The following is a 21,718-nucleotide window of genomic DNA, read 5'->3' on the forward strand; positions in this document are numbered from 1 at the left end:
CTGTGCCGGCATGCTCCTCTGGAAGCTGCAGCAGTGCTACATGTCCCTTGGACACAAGGCAGTCCCTGACCTGCAAGGCAAGAAGTCACCTGGGGTGCTGCTGCTCTGTGGACACCCTGGCCTTCACCTCCACCTCTGATTCTCCCTTCTCCTGGGAAGTGGCAGCAGTGACCATCCTGCTCAGAGCTCTCCTGTGAGCTGGAGGAGATGGGACCCCTTCAAAGGTGCTGTGTATGGGGGTGAGTGTGTTCACAGGACATTGCCCACAGAGGTGCAGGGGGGACAGAGCACAGGCTGGGGCACAGGCAGCAGGTCTGAGGGGGGGCATGGCACCCATCCTTCTGGCGCTCTGGCTTTGGCAGTACCGGAAAAGAACAAATACCAAACTCATTTGCTTGAGGAGGAATTAATACAGTGTGAAGCCTGTAGTGAATGATTTAGGAAGTGAATTTAAAATCTCAACACAAATAGATTTTTTTATAAGGTCAGAGGAAAGATTAAATGCTACAGACAAGCACAGCACTTGCCATTTCCAGCATCACTTTCACCATAAATATTTTGGGCTGGCGGTGTCCCTGCGCTGTCCACGTGGGCCTGAGGCTGCTCACCATGGCAGTGCTGGGTGAGCAGGGATGTCCCCATGGAGGGCAGGATGCCTCACCATCCCCTTCCTTACCAGGTTGCTGCTGGCACATGGAAGCAGCTGGTGATGCTCCATGGTGTGAGGAAGGAGAGGTGGTGAGTGTGGCCATGCTGCTGGTGGTACTGGAGAAACCAGCTGTAACTGCTCCAGCTTGGGCAGGATCTGTTCCCAGACCCCTCCAGTATTCCTGCCAGTGGTGCAGGGGGAATCCAAGCTGTGGTGCCCACCCAGCACGGTGTGGCCCACTGCCAGTTTTTGGCTCCTCTTCCTGGTGCCTGGCAGTGACCAGGATTGATGGCAAGAGATTTGAAAGGCTCCAAATGTGGAGGTTATAGCACTGAGCCACCCCCATCCATCACCGGCCATTCATTACCAAGTAACACCCTGCACGCTGGGCTGATTTCACACCTTATCTGAACCCAGCAGCTGTGCCCTAAATCCTGAGTGCCAAGACTGTCTAGAGGAATTCGGCTGCCTGTGCTTAAAATTAGTGTTAGCATCTATCATTTCCCTACACCAAATGGCTTTTGTGCCGGCACTTGGCAGCACTCATCCGTCACCAGGGCTCCGGGCTACCCAGCACGGTGCCCTCTCTGTCACTGTCACAGGACCCCTTGTTGGCAAAATGTCACCCAAAGTACAAGTGCAGCAGCTTGGCCTCTCCCTTCAGCTGGCCTGGTGGCACTGCCAGCAGTGAGGGTGTCCTCTGTCCCCTCAGCATGGCAGGCACCAGCTCTGCTCTCCCCGTCCCTCTAGCCCCACCGTGGCCAGGCATCTGGCATGGGCACAGCCTGACACGTGTCCTCTGGCACAGTGGCTCGCTGCCTCAGGTGCCACGATGCCAGTACAGCCATGGGGCCGGGCCCCTCTGGCCGTGGTGCCCACAGCCATTCCCGGTGAATCGCTCCTGCCAGGCTGGTGCTGCCGGAGCTGTCGGCATGATGAAAAGCCTCCCGCAGCAATGCAGATAACATACAAGCACAGGTCAGGCGAGGCCCCTGTAGCCCATCCATCAGGCGCAGCAGCTACAGGCGCTCCTGGTGCCACCATCTGATGCACGTTATCCGGCACAAATGTGTTTCTTCCCCCAAGGTTAAACGGATGAGTGAGGTTCAGGCGCTGACAGCTCTGCCTGCCCCACGCCGGCGATAAATGACTGCAAGAACCAGAGGGAAAAAAAAGGTTTGTTTTCTGTCAAATGCTCCTTTTGATGGTGCTGGCACAAGGATGGTGGCAGTGCTGAGATGAGCGTGAGGGACCTGCTCCCGGTGTGGCCACCGAGCAGCCAGCAATGGCTCTGTCACAGCTGTGTTGGGTGATGGGCAAGAGCAAGGGTTTGGTGAGCTGCCGGAGTACTGAGTGGCACTGGCAGCGGGCACTTGGTGTGACCCCAGTGTGCTGTCAAGCCATGCTGGGACTGGCAGGGATTGGATGCAATGGTGGCGAGCCTGATCCTTCCCGGGGTGTCTGCCTGCCCTGCGCACTGCCTGAGATAGAGTGCCAGGTGGGGGTCCCCCACCCTGGGCAGTGTCCCTGCCAGGCTTCTGCTGCCCTGCTCAATGTCACACTTGGAGCCTGTCAACATGAAAAAAGGTTTGCAGGCGATAAGCGATGGGGCTGCAGCCGCGCCGTGCTGCCCGTGTGTGATTTACTGTGGCGTTGTTAACGGAGCGCAGATTTTTCTTAATCTAAATTGAAAACTACTCAAGTAGAAAAATAATTTCATTGCTTCATCCTGAAGGGGCGGGGGGAGAGGGAGGGGAAGAGCTGTGCCAGGGCAGGCAGGGCCACATCTGCCTGCACCCTCTGCACAACCATTCCCCATGGCCTTGGGCAGCTCCTATGCTGGGGACATGCTCGAGCCCGGGCAGAAAAACCAGGTTGTGTGGGGAGGGGGCAGCTGCCAGGACTTAGCTCTGGGGTGATCGGGCACTCCCAGTCCTGGCTGGGACACAGACCCCCAGTGCAGGTTGATGCTGGCACAGGTGGGGATGTACAGCCCCAGAGATAGATTGGTAATTTGGAGCACGAGTGAATTCTGGGAGTATTTGCTGAGCTGGATAATAACGTGCCCAGTGAGCTGCATCCCATGCATGCTGCCAAATTAAAGAAATTTTTTTCTCCTTTAATTTAAAAGTCACCGTTGGGAAATCTCCACTGGCCGCAGCAGTGATTTCCCCTAGGCTGCCTTTCTGCAGAAATCTTTAATTTTGATTGTCACACTTTGTGGAGTTTAACTCAGGGAAGTAGAGCCATAAATAAGGTGCTGCTTCAGCACCCAGGCTCCAGCTGTACCAGGACAGTGAGTGGCACTGGCATGGGTGAGGAGCAGAGAAAGCCTGACCACAGCCACCCTCTCCCGTTGCACCTTCCTCTTCCCTCCCCTCTCCAGCCCCATCTACCCTCGGCTCCGTGCCTGACTTCTTACAGCCTAATTTCACAGGTCAGCAACCTTTAATTACCCGGGCCTGTCCCCACCCCTCCCACCAAATGATTCGCGGGTTCATGAAAATCTCATTAACCATATTACCACAGCTGGGTTCCCCTGCACCCCTCCAGCTCCTGCTGTGCTGCGGGCTCAGCCAGTGCTCTGCCCGGGCATCCAGCACCATGGGACCCCAGGACCAAGATAGCAGGTACCCTGGCCAGGAGCTGTCGCAGGCTTTCAAGGTGGGAAGGTGGCACTGAAGATGGAGGGCATGGGCTGTGTTTTGCTCCACACTCAACCTTCACAGCCCCCGCTCAGCTGGTTACGGTGCTGTGGGGCTGGAGTGGGTGTCATGCTCTGGGGTGGGGGCAGCGCCCAGGGCTTCCCCGGCACCTCCAGTGCCTCCAGCTCTGGGGAACCAGCATACAACCCTGACAAGGAGCCTGTCCTCTCCCTCCTGGGGCCTGGGGAAGGCATCTCCCGGCAGCTTTTAGCAATTAAGGAGCGGGAAGGGATGCAGGCAGCTCCCTTCAGCGCAGAGCCGGCACAGCAGTGCCGGGTGAGCTCAGGAAAGGTTACACCATTTGCATTTTACCCTTCAGTAATTCCAACACTTGCGGGTGCAATTAAGCGGCAGCCTGGTGTTATGAAGCTATCAGGGCGGAGAGACCTGAATCCCAACGAACTCCGTGTGCGTGCCCATCCCAGCGTGTTCCATCTGTCTGCGGTGACACCGCGGCAGTGCCGGCGGGTCGCAGGGATGGGTTTTGATTCCAAGAGATGCCCATTGTTCCCTTGCCGGCAGCTCAGCCCTGTCCAGGCACCCGGTTTTGATACTCACGGAGGGTGAACACACACACCACGGAGGGGAGTGAGCATTGGGATGGTGACCACAGCAGGACCAGGAGCAGGTCCAGGCTTGTGCCATACTTGTCACCACAACAAAGCATCTGATCTGATGTTGCCCTCCAAGGAACAGCCCCTGGCCCACTTTGTTTTATGTGTGAACAACTGATGCTGCAGCACTGGCTGGACCGAGATGCCTGTCCCAGTGCCAGTGGCACATTTCTCCTGTGGAACAGGGTCTCCTCAATGTTTGGTGGTCCCTACCCTCTGTGGGAGGACAGGGGCTCTGTGGCCATTTTCCTTTCCTGCTTCAGTGGGACACCAGGCTGGGAGAAGCGCTGCCTTCCCCTTTAAGCATCATCCCAGCTTAATTCGATGGTTTTGAGTCCCTGCTCATGATTTCTGCAGCAATTTGGGCTGAGATTTCTCTCTTTCCCTCCATTATCCACTCTGATTAACTCAGCTGGCCCTGTCAGCTCTCATTCCAGCGCGGGGAGCCCTGTGAGAGCCTGTTAAAATGCATGAGCCTATGGCAGTCGCTCCGCTGCCCAGCGAGGCTGAACCGAGGGAAGGGACTGCAGGCAGCTGGGCCGTGGTGGGCGACCTGGGGGCTGTGGGGGTCCAGGGCCAGGGTGCAGGTACTGTGGGGGTGCCAGTGTCCCCCTCTGGCAGCATAGAGGTGTCCTGGCCAGAGCTGAGCCAGGTGGGCACCCTGTGGGGTGCAGGACCCAGTCACCCCATGTGCCAGGCTGTTGGGTGGCTGAATCTTCTCCTATGCAAAGGCTCATTTCCCATTCCAGCTCTGACTTGTTCCCTTTTTCTCATTTTAATAAAGACGAAAGCATCCGGAAACGTGGCTGCACCCGCCAAAGAGCGAGATCTGACATAATTAAAAAGTGGCTTCAATCAGGCTGTTTTCCTAATGGTTTGTCATATCAGCCCGCACGGCCCTGCACCCCCTGTGCTCCCAACCCCCTGAGGCATCATTTACATTTCTTAATAACCCCTCATTAATATTCATGACGTGGGGAGGGTAATAACGGCTGAGTGCACACCACTAATTCAATTTCAGCGAGCCTCAGTGTGTTTAGTTAATCACCGGGGGACCTGGGTTACTCAGTACAATTATTTATTCGGAATTAGATCTTGAGGCATCTGGGTTGAAACCTGAACTCGGAATAAAATTAAGCCAGGATTCTCCTCCTCTCCTCCTCCTCCCACCGCTGCTCCCAGATGCGGTTCTGAGCATCCCCTGCAGCCCTGCTGTGCTGGGATGAGGCACTGGTGTTTCCTTGTGGGCACCGTTGCAGTGGCTGGGGCTTCTCCTCATCTGCGGCTCTTGCTGGGTCCCGGCTTCTCTGTGCCCATCCAGGGAAAAGCGTCAGGAAAGGCCTGGGGACATGGTCAGCCCCGAGGGTGGCACCCCATCCCCCGTGGAAGGTGGGTGCCTGGGAACAGGTAGCCAGGATTTCTGGAGTCCTTGCCCTCCTGACCAGGCCAAGTCCCAAGGTTTGCTCCACCCTATCCAGAGCCTTCAGCCCCCTCACCCAGCTTTGTTGCTTGTTCCACCTGGGAGAGGCTGGTGCCAGCACCCAGGGCAGCTGCTTGTCTCCATCCTTCATTTATTTCCTTGAGAAGTTTTCTAGTATTTTGATTTTGCTTCTGGTTTCGCTTTTTTAATTCAATATTTTGTCCCTGTGCTCTGACTCACCTTATTGGATAAAAACTCCGTTATTGAATCCTGCCCGGATTCAATACTGACTGGATGAGAATTGGGTTTCCCAGGCAGCAATGCGGTGCCTCGGTTCCTCAAATTCCTGCTTTTGTTTTTTTGAGTGTTCCCCCTGGCCTTTGAGTCCTGTCAGGGAGGTGAGTTGAACATTTTCTATCTCTTTGTTTGACAAGAAGCTCGAGGCGAAGGCGCTGGCTTCACTTGCTGTGCTCCAGCTGGGGCTCCTCTCTTCATCGGAGATTTTTCCCTTTGCCTTCCCCCAGCTCCTCGCCGAGCTGTTCCACTCAGCGGGAATGAGGTGGAGGAGAAGCCTCGGGGCAGGAGCAGGGCGTCATGCTCGGTGTGCGTCTGTGGATGGTCAGTTCTTGTCCCCACTGCTCTCCGTGTGTGCTGCGCCTGCTCGTTGTGGTTTTCCCTGGATGGGGGTCAGGCTTCCCAGTAGCTGAATCCTGTTCCCAGTATGTGCCAGTACGCCTCCTGTGCCCAGTATGTGCCAGACCCTCGAGGGTCTCCAAATGTGGTGGTTTCACAGCTGGGGAATTATCTGAACACTCAATACCCCAAAGCCGGATGAGCTAATAATTATCTTCTATTTATCTCATCTTTAACATGCAGATTTGTTGAGTTAATTTTGCCATGACCGATCTCCTGTATTTTCTTGAAACAATGGGGGATGCGAGGGACTCCTTCAAAAACATTATATATTTTTTTAATTTTCTGACTGTTCTCAAACCAGACTCCTGCTGAGATAACTGCGTAATAGCTGCGATCGGTATGAAAAATTCTTTTAGCTCAAAACTGGTTTTTAAAACATAGTCGAAATAAATTCAGTAGGATTTTGGCCGAGTTGACTCTCCCCTAATTATTCATATTTGTTAAATTGAGAAATGCCTCAGTCTGTCTGGGGTTGTGCATCTTGTGGAATCACAGAGCGATTTGTCACGACCTCAGCAAACAGAGGGGCCGTCACGTCGCTGCTGCCGCACTCAGAGCCCAGTTCTTGGCCTGTTTTCAAGGTGACAGCGGTTAATGACGCCGGGTATAAATAGAATTGTGTTGTCAATAAACGCTGCCAACAGCCTCCTGCATTCCCGAGCGCGGCTCAGCCCGGGAAGCGTTTTCAGAAGGTTGTGGGAAAAGTGTCACGAGAGAACCTGATCCTCAGCGTCCCGGGGGGCAGCGCCCAGGGGCGGCTGCGGGGGGGGCTCTGCTGGGTGCCAGCAGCCCCCGGCTCGCGGGGCACAGCGGGACCGGACCCCCGGTCCCCACTTCGCCCGTGGCCCCGGGTGCTCGGGGTAGGGACGGTCCCCCTGTCACCGGGGGTACGTCGTGGGGGTCTCGTCCTCTCCCTGCCCCGTACCGAGTGGCCCCGGGGGCCAGGCGGAAGGTCCCCGAGCTCTACCCTGGAACCCCCGAGGGCCGGGGGCGGCCGCAGCGCCGCTCGCACCGTGGGGCGGGGGTCGCTCCCCTCTACCCGCCCCCGTTCGCGACAGCTCCGCGCTGCTTTCCGGCAGTGTGGCGCCTCCCACCGCTCACTTTCCGGCACGGCCCCCTCTTCGCCTCGCTTTCCGGCAGTGTGGCCTCCCGGGCTGCGCTCCCTGCCTTACGGCGGGTGTCGCGCGGCCCCGGTGGTTTGCGACAGGTTCGCGGTGGCGGGGCCCGGTGGGTGCGATGGACGTGGGGGAGCTGCTCAGCTACCAGGTGAGCTCGGGAGGCTGGGCCGTGCTGGGGGTGTCGCGGTCCCCTGCGCTCCGGCTGTCAGCGCGGAGGTGCCCTCGTTCGTGGCGCCGTTGCGGCGGCAGCGATGCTGCTCCGGCTCCGGTGCGGCCGCGGGCCTGGGGCGACCGCCGTGCGGAGCCTGCCCGGCCGCACTCGGTGCGCTCGCACGGGGCCTGGTTAAAGTGGCCCTCAGTTTTGGGGGTCTCTCCCCCTCTTCGGAGCAGCTGTGCCCGGTGGGGCCCGGTTACCGGGGACTCCGCGGGACCGTGGCTTTGCCGGTGTTGTTTCGGCCACAGATGGGCAGATGGGTGCCTGCCTGTGCCTGGAGCGAAGCCTGAGCTCGTTCCATGGCTGTTACACCATGTGTTTTTCTCCCTGTTTTATGACAAAACCTATTTAATTTCATTTTTTATCAAAATATTTTTTAAAAGTTTTCCTTGTAAAAGGAAAACTTTTTCGTTTACTCGGAGCGTTTTCTTCCTCTTGCCCTATGGTCACTGATTGCTCGTTGTGTGCAGGTACCAGGTGTGTTGATTTATTGTCCCAGGAGCAGATTCAGGATGTTCCCTGTGGATCAGGGAATGAAGGTACGGATTGCCATAACGTTTTGATGCCTTGGCTGGGATAGTGTTGGGCTTTGCTTCAGTTCTCAGCCCAGGTGCAGCCGTGGGGTTTGCCTGGGTGAGGAAAACACCCCGAGACATCATCAGCCGTGTGTGGCCAGGTCTGCTCCTGAGCTGAGAGCACGGGATTCCTTATGGAACTCGGTGCCATCCTGGTGTCCCTCATTCTGTGAGGCACAAAGGTGAAGGGAGTGTCTTGCTGTTCACTCCATGTTTGTTCTTTGGAAATGTGTTGTTTGGAGACGCTCAGGGAGAAAGGGAAAGTCGCTGTTGGGTTTGAGAAGTTTCTCAGCAATTTTCCCAATGGTATTGAAGTGTCTGAGGCATGGCTGTGAGAGGAGTCTGTCTTTGAGAGCTCCACTGAAGTCTTCCTTGATAACCTCCAGGATGTTTCTTTCTGTGGATTGCTCTGTCTCAAGCATCCTGCTGCACCCAACAGCAGAGCCCTGCTGCTCTGAGATCTGTTCCACTTCTGTATTTCTCTGCCTTTTTAAAATGCAATTTCTCAACATCAAATTAGAATTTTCATTTCTTACATTCCGTTGATTCTTTGGCCTTCTCCCCCCCAGCTGGGGATTAGCAGTGTCATCCCTTACATGTCTGGGATGCAGGTTAAGGCACAGAGAGGTAAACCTGATTGATCTTTGTCATTTTTTAACCAAGTTTGGGGGTTTGTTAGTTGGTTTTTCTCTTGCTCTGAGAATGTGAACTCACAGGATTCCTTCCACTCTGGAGTCCATCCACTTTGCTTTGCTCACGTGGATTTTGTACAGCTTTCCCTTGGATGAGCTTTCCACATGGCAAGGGAGTGATTGCTTGTGACAGCAGGGGCTGTATTCTGGTGAGATAAAGAAATGCTGGTTAGCTGCAGGGTATCTAAATTTTAATTTCACTTCTTGTTGCTGGAATTGTTCTTATTTGTGGGGAAAAACATTCTGCAGCTTTCAACCAACTGCTGAAATAGTTTCTGAAGGATTTCTCTTAGCTCTGTGCTCTCCTGGGCTTTCACCTGAGTGCAGGGGGTTCTTGTGTCACTAGCTGAGGTGATGCTTCAGAATGAGCATTGGAATTCAGTGGTGCTGAATTCAGACCTCCAGAATTGGGTACAGTGGTGAGTACAGGTGAAAGAAGTGGAGGAGCAGAAGGCAGGCAAATAGCTCTGATTCTGAGAAAATGAGATTCCCATCTGTGAGGGCATTTCTGGCTCAGAGGTGGGGGAAAATAGTTGGAAACAGCAGATTTTGCTGCCTCCCATCCTTCGGGTCAGGCTCTGCCTTCAGGTGGGGTGGCTTGGCAGCTCGGCCAGCAGCTCCTGGCCCACTCCAGCCCTGCATTTGGGAGCCTCCCTCCTCTGGGCTGAGGTGTGGGCTGGCTCAAGGTCTCCTTGGTTGTCCTCACTGCAGGGGTGGCACCGGCTGTCGGGGAGGTGGTGTGGTGCCTCAGCTCTCTGATTTTAATCTCTTGCTGCAAATGAGTTGGTCTTCTCAGCCTCCCTCAGCACAACCTAAAATAATTGCTTTTCTCTTACACTGTTTTGAATTTTCTCCTCTAAATGTGTAATCTGTGCCCTTGCTTCGACAAGAAGATGTTCTCCCTCAGAGCCAAACTTGGCGTGGAAGACTGCAGGCACCATGCCACCAATTCAGCATCAAGTGTCTGCCAGAACGGGAAAAGAAAGCTCTTGCAACAAAAAATACAATTAAACAGCACCTGGCCGTTTATACAAAGCTCAGGAATCCATAAACTTTACGTGTTACTGCAAAACAGTTGCAGATGGTCTAAAGTGATGATTAAATATTGCTGCTGTTTGCCCAGATCCTCCATGTTTCGCCTCTGATTACAGATGGTAATTAGGAGGACAAAGCCAACTCCGGGTCTATTCAGACTCTTCTTTCAGTTGTCTTGGGAGGGAATAAGGGAGATTATTTGAATTCTCGTTAAAGGCAGATTTCATCACCGTGAGTGATCATTACAAACTGCTAATTTTTTAATGGAATGTTAGTAAAATCAAATAGCAGAAGAAGCCGTAACTAATGGGGGGAGATCTGAGTTCTTTGTGCTGGGCGATCTCCCCGTTGTCTGTCGGGGTTGAGTGCGGTGCGTACAGGGCTGGATCTCCAGGTATCCATGGAGGCACATCATCATTTCTACTGCTGGTATGGATAATTTGCTGTCAATTTGCAACGTAATGGATGCATCTGATGGTAGGGGCAGCTCAGCTGAGCTGGTTGTTGACTGCTTACATCATTATTACCCCAGAAGCTCCTCCTGCCGGCAGGTGAACAAGGAGCTGACATCGGCTCAGCTGTCTGCCTCATCCCTTGGGATACTCTGCTCCTGGGAGTATGGCCTCATGCTGCCGGAGCTGTCTTGGTGCTCTCACAGGGTGGGACTGAATCTCTAGTTTACTTCCCAATGTGTTGTATTTGGCCACCAAACCATAGTGTATCAAGAAAGATCCCTGTCCTGCACCTCCCTGATGAGCTCCTTGGGTGGTTCAGAGCCTCACAAGGGAGGCTGGAAGGCACAGGGGTTCATTCCCTCTGAAATTAATAATCTGTATCCACGTGGGTACAGTGTGCACCTGTCATTGCATTTGCCTCAGTTTGTGTGATTTTGGAGCTCTTGAGTGTCTGAGATTTCTGATTTTCCTGGGGTACCAGTTCTTCCAGTTTTTAGCACTCGGATCCTGCACCATTTAGAAGTGCTGTGTGTCGCGCCTCAGGAAGAAAAAGCATGGAAGAGTGAGATTGATGGTAGCCTGGTTTATCACAAACACTGGAAACAAAATTAGGAGGTTATTGAAGATTCCTCTGGAGATTTTGGCTTGTTTTTAGGATCCCAAACTGACAGCTACTGCGCTGCTTTCTGAGTGGCTCTTTGGAGCGGGCTGGGATGTGGGCACAGAAGAAGCTGTATCATTTATGAAGATTTATTTCAGATTTCATTAACAAATAATTTGTGAGCTTCACAGTAACGAGGTTACTTACAAAACAGATACCTCAGTAATATGAAACTCCTGAGTATTTCCTGAGTAATATGAAACTACTGAGACCTCTCTAAACCTTCCTGATGTTTGGCAAAGGCTGAAGCAATCAGGATTCTGAAAAATGTGTATTCCAATTTTGTGGGGTGCTTATCCCTGATATTAATGTGCAATCACTGCTTGGAGGGAGCCCAGGGGTGCTGGCAGATTATTGTGCTTTGATTTAGGATGTTGTTTCCCTGTCCTGCGTGGCACACGCGGCGGGTGCTGCTCCTGCCGCCCACACCGAGGGCAGGCTCAGCCTTACCTGGCTGTGCACAGACCACGACCTGTGTCGGGTGTGTCTAGAGAAAGCCTGTACCCAAAGGCTTGGCCCCAAGCAGTGTCAGCTCAGGGAATGTCAGCTAACAGACACAACCAGTACAGGAGGACTACGAGAGAAAGGGAAAGATAATTCTCCCTTTCCCAATTACCAGCTTCTGTTTACTTTATCATATTTTATAAACAGTAGCTTTTTTTAAACCCTTTTGTATTCATTGGTTTTTGTGTGGTGCTATCAGTGTTAGATTTAAATGAAAATGCATACTGAATAAATTACTGTGAATGCTCTGCATTCAACAGGAACAGAATTAAGCTTAGCTAACAAAACAACTGAAAAATGCTTTTCTTGTACATTTTCTAATGAATCCCAACTTCTTGCCAGATTCACCTTAGCACAACTAAGTAAAAAAACCCATATTTTGTTTATCAAATGATTAACTTTCTCTTTCCTACCAGAAAGGCAGAACTTGTGCAGATGTGTGTGAAGCTGTGGAATTGGTTAAATAAATGTGTTTGGACACAATCTATGTGTTTGCTGAGTGAAATACACCAGGCTCAGTGCAGCAACCTATGGGCTTAATTCTTGCTGGTTGGTAACAGTCCTTTGGAGAACACAAATGCAAGCCCAAGATGAAAATCAATGAACAGAAACTAATGCCTGCCTTAAATCAGTTGTTCATGACTGTGCATGTCTTGTGGAATGAGCAGGACCCAGGTGTTCCACTTGGGCCTTGGTTTCGTAGCTTTAATAGTGCTGGTTGGGAACGGCGATGTTCTTAGCGAGGTTTTGCATAACATCAATAAGGAGAGGCAAAGCCTTAATGCCTGCTTAATAGCGTTTGCCTGGAATTCAATTACTGCCTATTGCCAGGCTGCTGGCAGCGTTAATGATCACACACGGGGCACTTCCATGATTTATCATAATGATTCTGCTATGTGTTAGAGACGCCTCCCCCAGCAATGCATAAATACAAAAAAGGGTAAAATAATTGAGATGGAAGCAAGGGTGTAAATTCTGGTCTTGAGAATTGTGTACTCAGAGGAAATGGGGTGGGTTTCATGATGCAGTTTTAATTTAGGTTTTGTTCTGGGATGCAGTCCCTTCCCATGACACATTACTTTGCATCTGACAGACCTCCAGCTCCTTCAGCCTTTCATTACACTACAGACTCACCAGGAACTTTGGCCCTTTTTAATGTTCAGAAATAAGAGTGAGGAATGAGATTCCAATTCCAAATTAGGAACATCAGTGGCAAATCTTGTTGAGATTTTGATGTAAATTTCAGGATTTATGTCACTAATTGCGGTATCTGTTTGTGACATTATTCTGTCAAAGGTGGTTTAGAATGAGTTGGGTATTAGCAAGGAGTGAATGGAAGGACATAGGAAGGGCAGGGACCCTTGTGCCATAAGGAGTATGGATTTACTGGAGATTTTTCTTTCAATGATGTCATTTAAAAGAGCAGTGTTTCCTTGTTCTTTCCTTTAGTGGGTTGCTGGTTGCTCAGGGTTGTTTGAATTATTGGTTTTTGTCGATGACACGTTTGTTTCCAAATGGATCTATGTGAAATTATATTTTAATGTACCTAGAAGATAAGTAATAGGAATCTGCTTAAAAAAAAACCTCAATCCACAAAACCCTCCAAGCAAATAAATTTTTCATTTCACAGAATGCCTGGGTATGCTTCCGTGTCATGGCTATTGAATTATGAGCCGAGTAACTGCTTTAAAAGTGCACGGAGGCACTTTAGGAGAGTTTTAAGTCAGGAATGTACCATCCGTAATGGAAATGGCACAGAAGATATAGGGAGAAAGGAGACAGATAACAGAGCTTGAACAGGTCTGCCTGGGAGCGAGCAGCTACAGCTTTGATTTGTGCTAATGTGTTGTCTGGGAAACTTGATTCTGCATCTTCCCTAAAGCGGTGACAAGGTGGTAACCCTGAAAACAAGGTGATCTCAGCCAGGCTGCTGTCTGGCCTGCTTCTTAACTATAATTAACTCCTCATGTGCTTTTTAGGGCTGGGTGGGGGAGGCTTTGTATTTTTTTACATCTCCCGAAAGCAGCATGTTCTGCAGAGCAGATCATTTACCAGCTTGTCATTGGTAACTGGGCTGTGCTGTGGTGCAGCGGAGCTGGAACCACAGAGGGATTCCCTTATGAGCCTGGAAGGTTTACTGCCCTCTACAGCCTAAAAGTTCCTAACCTGCCAGGGAGCTGGAAATCCCTGTTTTGATGCTCACAGTCGTGCCAGACCTGGCAGGAGAATGACACTGTCACTTATTTCCTCTGCACCTTTATTTGGCTCAAACGCGAGAAGGATCCCAGTGTCAGTTAAAAGCAGGGCCTGTGTTCATGGAAGCCTGGTGTGAGTTTTGCCATTTTAGACAAAGGGTCCCACAGAACAGAAGGGGGGGGCTGCCTTCCAGGTGGTGTTTTATAAATTAAGATGGATGCATGTTAGTCCTAATGAGGTTACAAAATCACCTACCAGGTGACTTAAGCAGTGATGTAAAGTAAAAGTATTTTTGTTATTTTTAAATAGTAAAGAATTAAGCTTTGTTTTGCTGTAGTTATAGAGCATGGAGTACTCCTGTTCCAGCTGGGTTGTCCTTCAAAAATATGAGAGAACAAATTTAATGTCCTTGTAGTTTTTGAGGGGAAAGTTTTTCCTTCTATTGCAAAGGCTTTTATCCCTTTCTGCCTGAATGAAAACATGGGATTAGGATTAATGGACTTTTTCTTGTCCTTGACAAATTACCTTTAATTTTGACAATCAGCTAGAAATAGTGGAATAAAATAATAGGTTGTTCCAAGCAAACCATGATGGTTTGGGTGCTGTATAGTCCAGTGCCAAGCACCTTCAGAGCTTCAGAGTCCTCTTTGTCCTGCCTAGGACTGAATACTGAATGCAACTGAGTTGGGTGATTCTGCTTTTACACATCAGCAAACTTCAGACAGAAGGATGGGGGTGAAATGGGATGCACGCCGGAATTCAATGTAATCTTGTATATGTTGTGGGTAAAAAATTATCTTTCCCTGCTCTCTGCTGAGCATATCAGTCTGCTGGCTGTGAAATGGGGGGTTGTCTCAGCTGAGTCAGCAGATGGGGGTTCCTTGATGGGCAGCCGTGCCCCACTGAGCAGGGCTGTTCGGCCACTCCTTGTCTGTGCACTCCTCGTCCTTGCTGTCTATGAAGATATTTTCCCATGAATTGTGTTCATAGATCAAAGAAGGTAGGATGTTGACACAGCTCTTGGCAGAGGCATTTATCTACTCACGTGATGTTCCACTTCACTAAATTAATTTCCTTTCCAGTTTTTAGAGTTGTTAAGCGTCACGAAAGCTAATTTTTTAAACAACTTGTAAGAATTTCCACAGTATGGCTTTTAATATTGGTATTCTGGTTTGCAAGGGTCACTAAACACTTGTATTCATTCACCTTTTATTTCTCTGACTTCAGCCTAACAGAGGGACAAAAAGACCCCGTGATGAAGAGGAAGAGGAAATCAAAGCACGTCGGAAACAAGCCAGTGCCCGAGAACATGGTCGTCCTAGGGAAGAGGAGTCTGCTGCCCTGGAAGAAACTGATGATGAGAAGAAGAAACTCCTTCAGATAATTGAGAGGGATGGAGAAGAGGAAGATGAGGAAGTAAGTCCTCTGGGAAAGGAGAGGCAGTGGAAATAACCAAACACCAAACCCTTTCTGTGATTGCCATTTCTTACTATGTAGGTGGTGAGACTTAACGTGATTTTCCTGTGCTCGTACAGCTTCAGTTTGTGGGTTTGCTTTCCTGCCCTGTGGGGTGTTCATTAATTTCAAATTTCTCAAATATATCAGCTGAAGATTTAAAGCGGGGGAAAAGGGAGAAGGCTTTCAAGTCTAATCTCTGTTTGGTCTGAGAATACCCAAATCATCTTCTAAAGTATATTTTTAGGAAACAGTTTCTGTGTTCTAACCAGTTTCCTAACTATTGTTCTCATCAGTGCCCCCAACCATGCAGCTTCTCCCCCTCTTTGTAGCTGTGCAGCAGCAGCAGCAAATAAACAAACATTCTTCTGTACAAGAAAGGTCTTGGGTCAGAGGAGGGGGGTAGCAGCTGTCAAGGGTAAATGATTTCAAGCCTTGGAGACAGAAATCCAATGCTGTGTTGGCCTTTCTGCCAAGGGCCAGGGAAAAAATCACTTTATAAATGTGACACATGGATTGGTATAAATCTAGAAGATATTTGCTTCCTGCTGCCCGTGTCCTCTTTGATAAAAAAACAAGTGATATTCACCACTGCAGAATCATGTAGCTTTGTAAAATATCATTGTCCTTTGTATACAGCACTGCCAGCATCTGTCTCTAAGAATCTCCCTCTTTTTTTTTGATGTTGAGCTATTGCCATGGCAGTTGTTGCTGATGGCAAGGAAGGATAATGCAGGATTTCTGTAGCATTTGAGCTCCAGGGAGGATGAATCGACAGAACCAAGAGTCCTTCTGACTGGGTAGAGTCTTGTGGATTCCTGCAGTGTGTCAGTCCCTCGTCTTTGTCAAGTGGAGTCCTCCCAGCCAGACATTTTAAAGGCTGAAAGTCCAGGCTTTCTTTAGAACTCAAATCTCTTGTTTATTACTTTGGACAGCAGTTAATATAAGTGCCATTAAAATGTGCTTTGTCCCAGTAAATTTCATGGCAAGAAGCTAATCTGTAGGACACTGCAATACTGAATGCAAATTCAATACAAGATATAAAGCTGATCCTAATGGAGATATTGTAGTGATATGTGTTAGAGGAAGCAAAGAATCAAAGGGAATAGAGGGAAGCAGTGTCAGCATGTGTGGGTTGAAATCCTATTGCAAGAAGAATGTGCTTTGGGCACTGTAGTATTGATTAGCTGAATGGGGTGGTGACATGAGTGGGATGGCAATGAGACAGGTTGGGCAAAGGAATGAAGGAAATCCAATAATAACTAAAGGCTCCAGCTGGTGTTGTTATTGTAATGGAGTTTGCTGAAGAAATGGAGGTTTTCTCTCTCATACCAGATTGCTGCTTAGAGTCACTGACCAAACAATCTTCAACACCAGTTGCAACTCTTGATTTAATCCTGAGCAGGGGATGGACACAAAACTCAGCTTAAGATGTGAGGTTGTCTGGTTTGGTTTTTGTTTTGAGAGCTTGTCTTAAACAGTGGTTGTAACACAGTCAAGCAGAGGAGAAGGAAGAGGCTACAAAGGGAAATCTATATCATCAATTTTTTAATAAAAGAAGTGCATTAAAATCATAAACTAAGGAAAATGTTTGTAGGTGTCAGGGAGGCAGCTGAGGTTACATTGCTGCTGTACAGTAGATATACAACTCCAGCTGAGAAACACCTTAGGAACATTTACAAAATAAGGAGAAAATACTAGAATAGAATATTGATTTGTTTTTTTTTTTTTTTTTAGGAAAACGCTTTAAGATAGCAGTGAAAGCTTATCCAAGTGAGGAAAATGCGGAAGAACATAAATTCAGGGCAGTTAAATGTAGACTTACGAAAAGCAATAGCACAAGGGACTTCTGCAGAGAAGCTCTCTGTGGGCACAGGCTGTGAGTGCAGGTTTGCTCTGTCGGAAACAAAAAAGCCTCGATATGTACTGGTGGTGCCAGGTAGTAAGAGGTGTAAAAGAATAGCTCAAGGTCCAAGCTGGAGTGGGTAGTGATGGTGTGTAAGGTGTTTGGCAGCTCTCTGCAGTGATATTCCAGAGCTGGCTGGAATTCCAAGGGCCCGGGGCCTGGCTACAGTCCCACCACATTGCTGGTATTTCTCCAGCCATCCAAAGCTCACCTCTCTGCCTTTTCTGATTTGGTCAGGAGGAACCTTTGGATGAAAGTTCAGTGAAGAAGATGATTCTAACCTTTGAGAAGAGATCCTACAAAAACCAGGAGTTGCGGATCAAGTTTCCTGACAATCCAGAGAAGTAAGACCATGCTTAACTTTTTTTCCTTTGATTTTAGATGTAAGCCCTAAATGAATTACTGGAATGTAGAGATGTTTTCAGTTACATAAGGCTTATGTAACAGGAGTTATTGCCTTGTAGTTCTTCTAAATTCTATTTGAAACTGACTTTGTTAATTAAAAATGGCTTCATTGAGTCTGTGGTGGGGCCAATATATGGCTGGCAGCACAAAAACCATGATTAGCAATAATTAAAGGTTTCATCCCATCATTTGATGTGAAGGTGTTGTGCTTGCCATAGGTCTGTGTGGAGAGAAAATAATTTCATGTCAGCCAGTGCTGTGATGAGCAGAATGGCTAGATGGGCTCGGAGAGCCACATGGGGTGTTTGTGTTCTAGAAGCCTCTTCCTCCCTTCAAGGTGTTCTGTTGCTCACATTAAAGGATTTCTTCCTACACTTCAATGCCATTATTTTTTGTCCAGTTTGCTGTCCTTTCCATTACCCAGATTATTTTTATGGACTTCAGACTCATGCAACCCACATACCAATATGTGCTACCTAGGAAAGGTGCAGCACTCTGCAGAATTTGTTTTATAAGCAGGTTTTTTCGTGTGTAGCTACAGCATCTTGATTTTAATATTTTCTTGAATTTTTTTTCTGAATTACAGAATTGGAACAAATCTGCTTATTTACTCTATGTCAGTTATCTAGTAGAAATGCTTATCCTGCTGCAGGATTAAACCTCAAGGGGCAGGTGTCGGACAGGGAGGATAGAAATGCCAGTGCCATGTGCACCTGGGGTGACAAGTCCTACCTGGTGTCTCCTGGAAGGTAGTGGTCCCTTCTTGCCTTTTTATTACCCTTTTTTGTCTTGCCTCAGGTTCATGGAGTCGGAACTGGATTTAAATGACATCATTCAGGAAATGCACGTGATCGCGACCATGCCCGGCCTGTATCACCTGCTGGTGGAGCTGAACGCTGTGCAGTCTCTGCTTGGGCTGCTGGGACACGACAACACAGATATCCTTCAGTTGTTAAAGCCCCTCTCATGGGAGAGGCTTTCTACAGACTTTTCTGTAATCTCTCTTATCCTCTTTCCCAGGCTCCTGTAGATGTTTTTCCTCTTCTTTCCACCACACTGAATTTATGTGTTGTTTTTTTGATTTTTTTCCCAGTGAAAGCCTTCTTTGTTCAAGTAATATTGATTCTGATTTTTTTCCAATGCTGTTATTCTCCTCTTTTGTTTTATGACCCTTTCATGTAGTTTTTGAGTGTCAGTGTTAGAGTGTCAACAGATGAGCAGCAGAGGAGAAGTGAAGGCCTGGGCTTAGCAGCAATAATCTCAGACTCTGCAAACTTCATCTGGAATAGCCCCAGTGAAAATGAAACTATTTTACCCCTTCTTGCTGAGAGCTGAGCTGTCAGGCTGTCAGCTGTTTGGACTAGCTCACTGCATGCCTGCCTTAGTTTGTAAACGTGCCGTCTTCATGTGCCCATACCTTTAGTTTGGTGTGCGCGGAGCTCAAGGCTATGGGTGACCCCTCTGGTTAAGTACATATCCAGAGACAAATCCCTTTCCATGCTCAGTGAGGTCTAGTGTCACTGAACCTAATCCCTTTGTGCACCTGGCTAATGTGCCTCTGAAGCTCTGAGGGCATCTGAGAAAGAGTTTCCCATTTTGGTAGTGTTGATCAAAAACAGCGTCTTTTTTTGAGTATCCTGGTGCCTTGATGCTTAGCTGTCAGCTGGGAGCTGGCACTATGCCTGGTTCACCACTGTGCAGTCTGTAAAAGCAGAGCTTAGCCCGCTTTGCTTGTAAAATATTCTATAGCAGATTAAGCTGAAAAATTGTTCCATGACTTGGGAGATTGTGTGTCTGTGTCCTGAAAACATCAGTGAGTGGAGGGAGCAGTGAAGCCCCCTGGAAAGGGCACTGGGTGCTGACCTGCGACTCAAGCAGTCCTTTTTCCATTTTTATTGATCCATGGCCTTAGGAAGGTAATTTATTCTTTGCTTCTTTATGTGTAAAGAAGGAGATAACACCAGCTTTCCTGAGGTGTTTTGGAATATACAACGTGAAAACGCCTGTTAGTGCTGAATCTGAATGTTGTGGTCTGATGCACAGATCTTGGTTTTCTTTTTTAGCACTTTTCTTTACAGCACCATCTATTGAGAATTCATAATTCATTCTTTCTAAGTGGGTGCAGTGATCAGAAGCTAAAACCAAAACATAAATATTTTATTGCATGCCAGTTTATATTAGAGAGCACTGCTTATGTGTTTGGGTATTTTGACTTGCATCAGGTAGAACCTTGATGTGGTGAATGCTGGTCCCTGCAAAACAGTAAACCCCACAGCTTCCCTTATCCAAGATCTGCAAGGAAATGGCTCTCAAATAACTGTTAACAATTTATGTTGTACAGAGGGAGGCTCCTCCCGTGCAAAACCAATTTCGTGGTTACTGTAGTTTAATTATTTATTTTATACCAAACACCGCAGACTTTTTTGTACTATGCGCTTTTATACTGAATTTCTCATTCATAGGAAAAAAAGGAATTGTGGGAATATTGATTGGGATAGCAGAGCTGTTTTCCAGATGAAGTGCACAGGAGTACAGCTTGCTTTGTCCTGTCAGCCATGGAAAGCTTTGTGCTGGGGTCACTGCTCCTTGTCAAAGACTTGTCAGGGTTTCCACTGTGAACTCTTTTTATTTAGTTTGCGACTTGCCTGTCAGTGAGTTTATGGGTAGGAATTTGGCCTGAGAACTGCAATTTTGGGAAAACTGTATTTCTTATTATAAAACTGCTGAAGTGTTTTGAGCTCCGTTGGAAGCAGAGACTGCTGCTGCTCACGTACAGGGTAGAAGCACTATTAAAGTGAAGCATCTAGACATAAAACTGAATTGATACAGCTCAAGTTTTCTAATGACGTTTTGTTAAAACAAGTGGGAAGATATTTTTAAAATGAGTTCTTCAAGGAGAGAACTAAACAAATGGCTCTTCAGATGTGATTTAAATGTGGTGTCTTGAGGGACTAATGCAAGGAGACAAAAGCAATGTCCAGGGGGAGCAAATAATCTGCTGAATGATTCATACAGTTTTACACAAAGCATGTGAATGAAAGATGATCACCAACAAGATTTTAGTAATGAAAGACATGAAGGCTTCAAGCGAGGCTTTGCTTTACTGTCTCCTAAATTTTATAGGACAGCTGATACTCTCACTGCGGGCCTCAACAGAAGCTTCCCAGACAGGAATGTCCTGCATGATGAACTCAGCAGAGTTCTTTGCTGTGCACTCTCAAAAGAACCTGGTTCAGTTGTCTTTGTAGCACCCAGGAGAAACAGAAATCTTCAAATGATTCCTCCTTGAGCTTTTTCTCCCACGAGTTGATGAAACCTCATTCCTTCAATTTGTCCTCTACATCCATCATGTACTAACCCCCAGACCATCTCAGTGGTCCTCTGCTCTCCCAAGCCCAGTATTTTGGGGTCTCTCTTTTATTGTGAGAGCCCACAGCTGAACAAAATATTCTGCAAGTTGCCCCATGAGTGCCAGAGAGAAGGTAAGAATTCCTTCTGTTGACTTGCTAGTTTTGCTCTTGCTGGTGCAGTGCAGTCTGTGATTAGCCTTTGTCACTGCAGTGACACTCTGCTGAGGTGACACGCTGGTGACTTGCCTGCAGCTTGTCAGCAGAGGGTCCAGGCTCTCTCTTGCAGAACTCACCTCTCCAGCCAGCCCCAGCCCACGGCTGAACCTTGCTAAGAAAAGACAGATGAAAATACTTTTCCTGTTGCTGCTTGTGTGTCTGAGCAAATGCACAAATAGGAGACCTGGGAGCCAGTTTGTCAGCCCGGGCACTTGAGAGAGATCCATCAAAGAGTGGTTATTTAGGACATGCAGAAAACCACGTCTCCTGCTCTGCCCCTGGGACGCAGGCGGGATTGATCAGTGTGTCTGAGAGAATAGGGAAGTAGGTCTAATGAGCTGGAATACGTCTTGTCGTACAAGGGAGCTGTGCAGCAGGCAGGGGAGCTGTGTGTTATGCAGCCCAGAGTTAATGAGTGAAAATTGGGCTGGCAGAAGCTCTGCAGTTCCTGTGAGGGCTGCAGTTTGAGGAGCATGCTGCCCTAATTGGGCCGGGCAGAGGGGGGTGATGCTCCTGCTGCTGGCAGTGCCCTCGTTAGGTGTGTGTGTGTGCAGGTTAGCAGGGCTATCACTGAGAGCAGAATACCCAAATCACATTATTATAACTCATTTCTTTTTGCTTGTGTTCAGTCTTGACAATGCAGGACGTTGCCTTGTTAGACCAACTCCAGCATGTTTGATTTGAAAAAAACAAGTAGCTACCATGAAGAAAAAGTAAAATTGCCTGATCCAGTAAGCACAGAATCACTTTTTTTTTAATCATTCCTAATTGTTCGGATTCCCTAATTTTAGTGCTTGTGGGGAAGCTCTGCTGCAGTAGTCTGTGTACTCTTGTGTCTGGTATCCCGTGCCC

The 21,718-nt window shown here is 48.5% G+C and overlaps 1 protein-coding gene across 1 annotated transcript in view; it reads left to right on the forward strand.

Annotated features, from left to right (window-relative positions):
• Positions 1–7,212: 7,212 nt before the first annotated feature.
• The window catches only part of CTNNBL1 (catenin beta like 1), a 47,390-nt gene continuing 32,884 nt past the window's right edge, over positions 7,213–21,718 (forward strand). Inside the window, exons 1-4 of the mRNA XM_032127049.1 lie at positions 7,213–7,350; positions 14,762–14,950; positions 17,133–17,239; positions 18,099–18,238. Of these exons, the coding sequence (XP_031982940.1) occupies positions 7,321–7,350; positions 14,762–14,950; positions 17,133–17,239; positions 18,099–18,238 (466 nt within the window). The 5' untranslated portion in view covers positions 7,213–7,320. The remainder of the gene's footprint in view (positions 7,351–14,761; positions 14,951–17,132; positions 17,240–18,098; positions 18,239–21,718) is intronic.

This window comes from Corvus moneduloides, chromosome 17 (genome assembly GCF_009650955.1).
Source record: "Corvus moneduloides isolate bCorMon1 chromosome 17, bCorMon1.pri, whole genome shotgun sequence".
Taxonomy (NCBI): domain Eukaryota; kingdom Metazoa; phylum Chordata; class Aves; order Passeriformes; family Corvidae; genus Corvus; species Corvus moneduloides.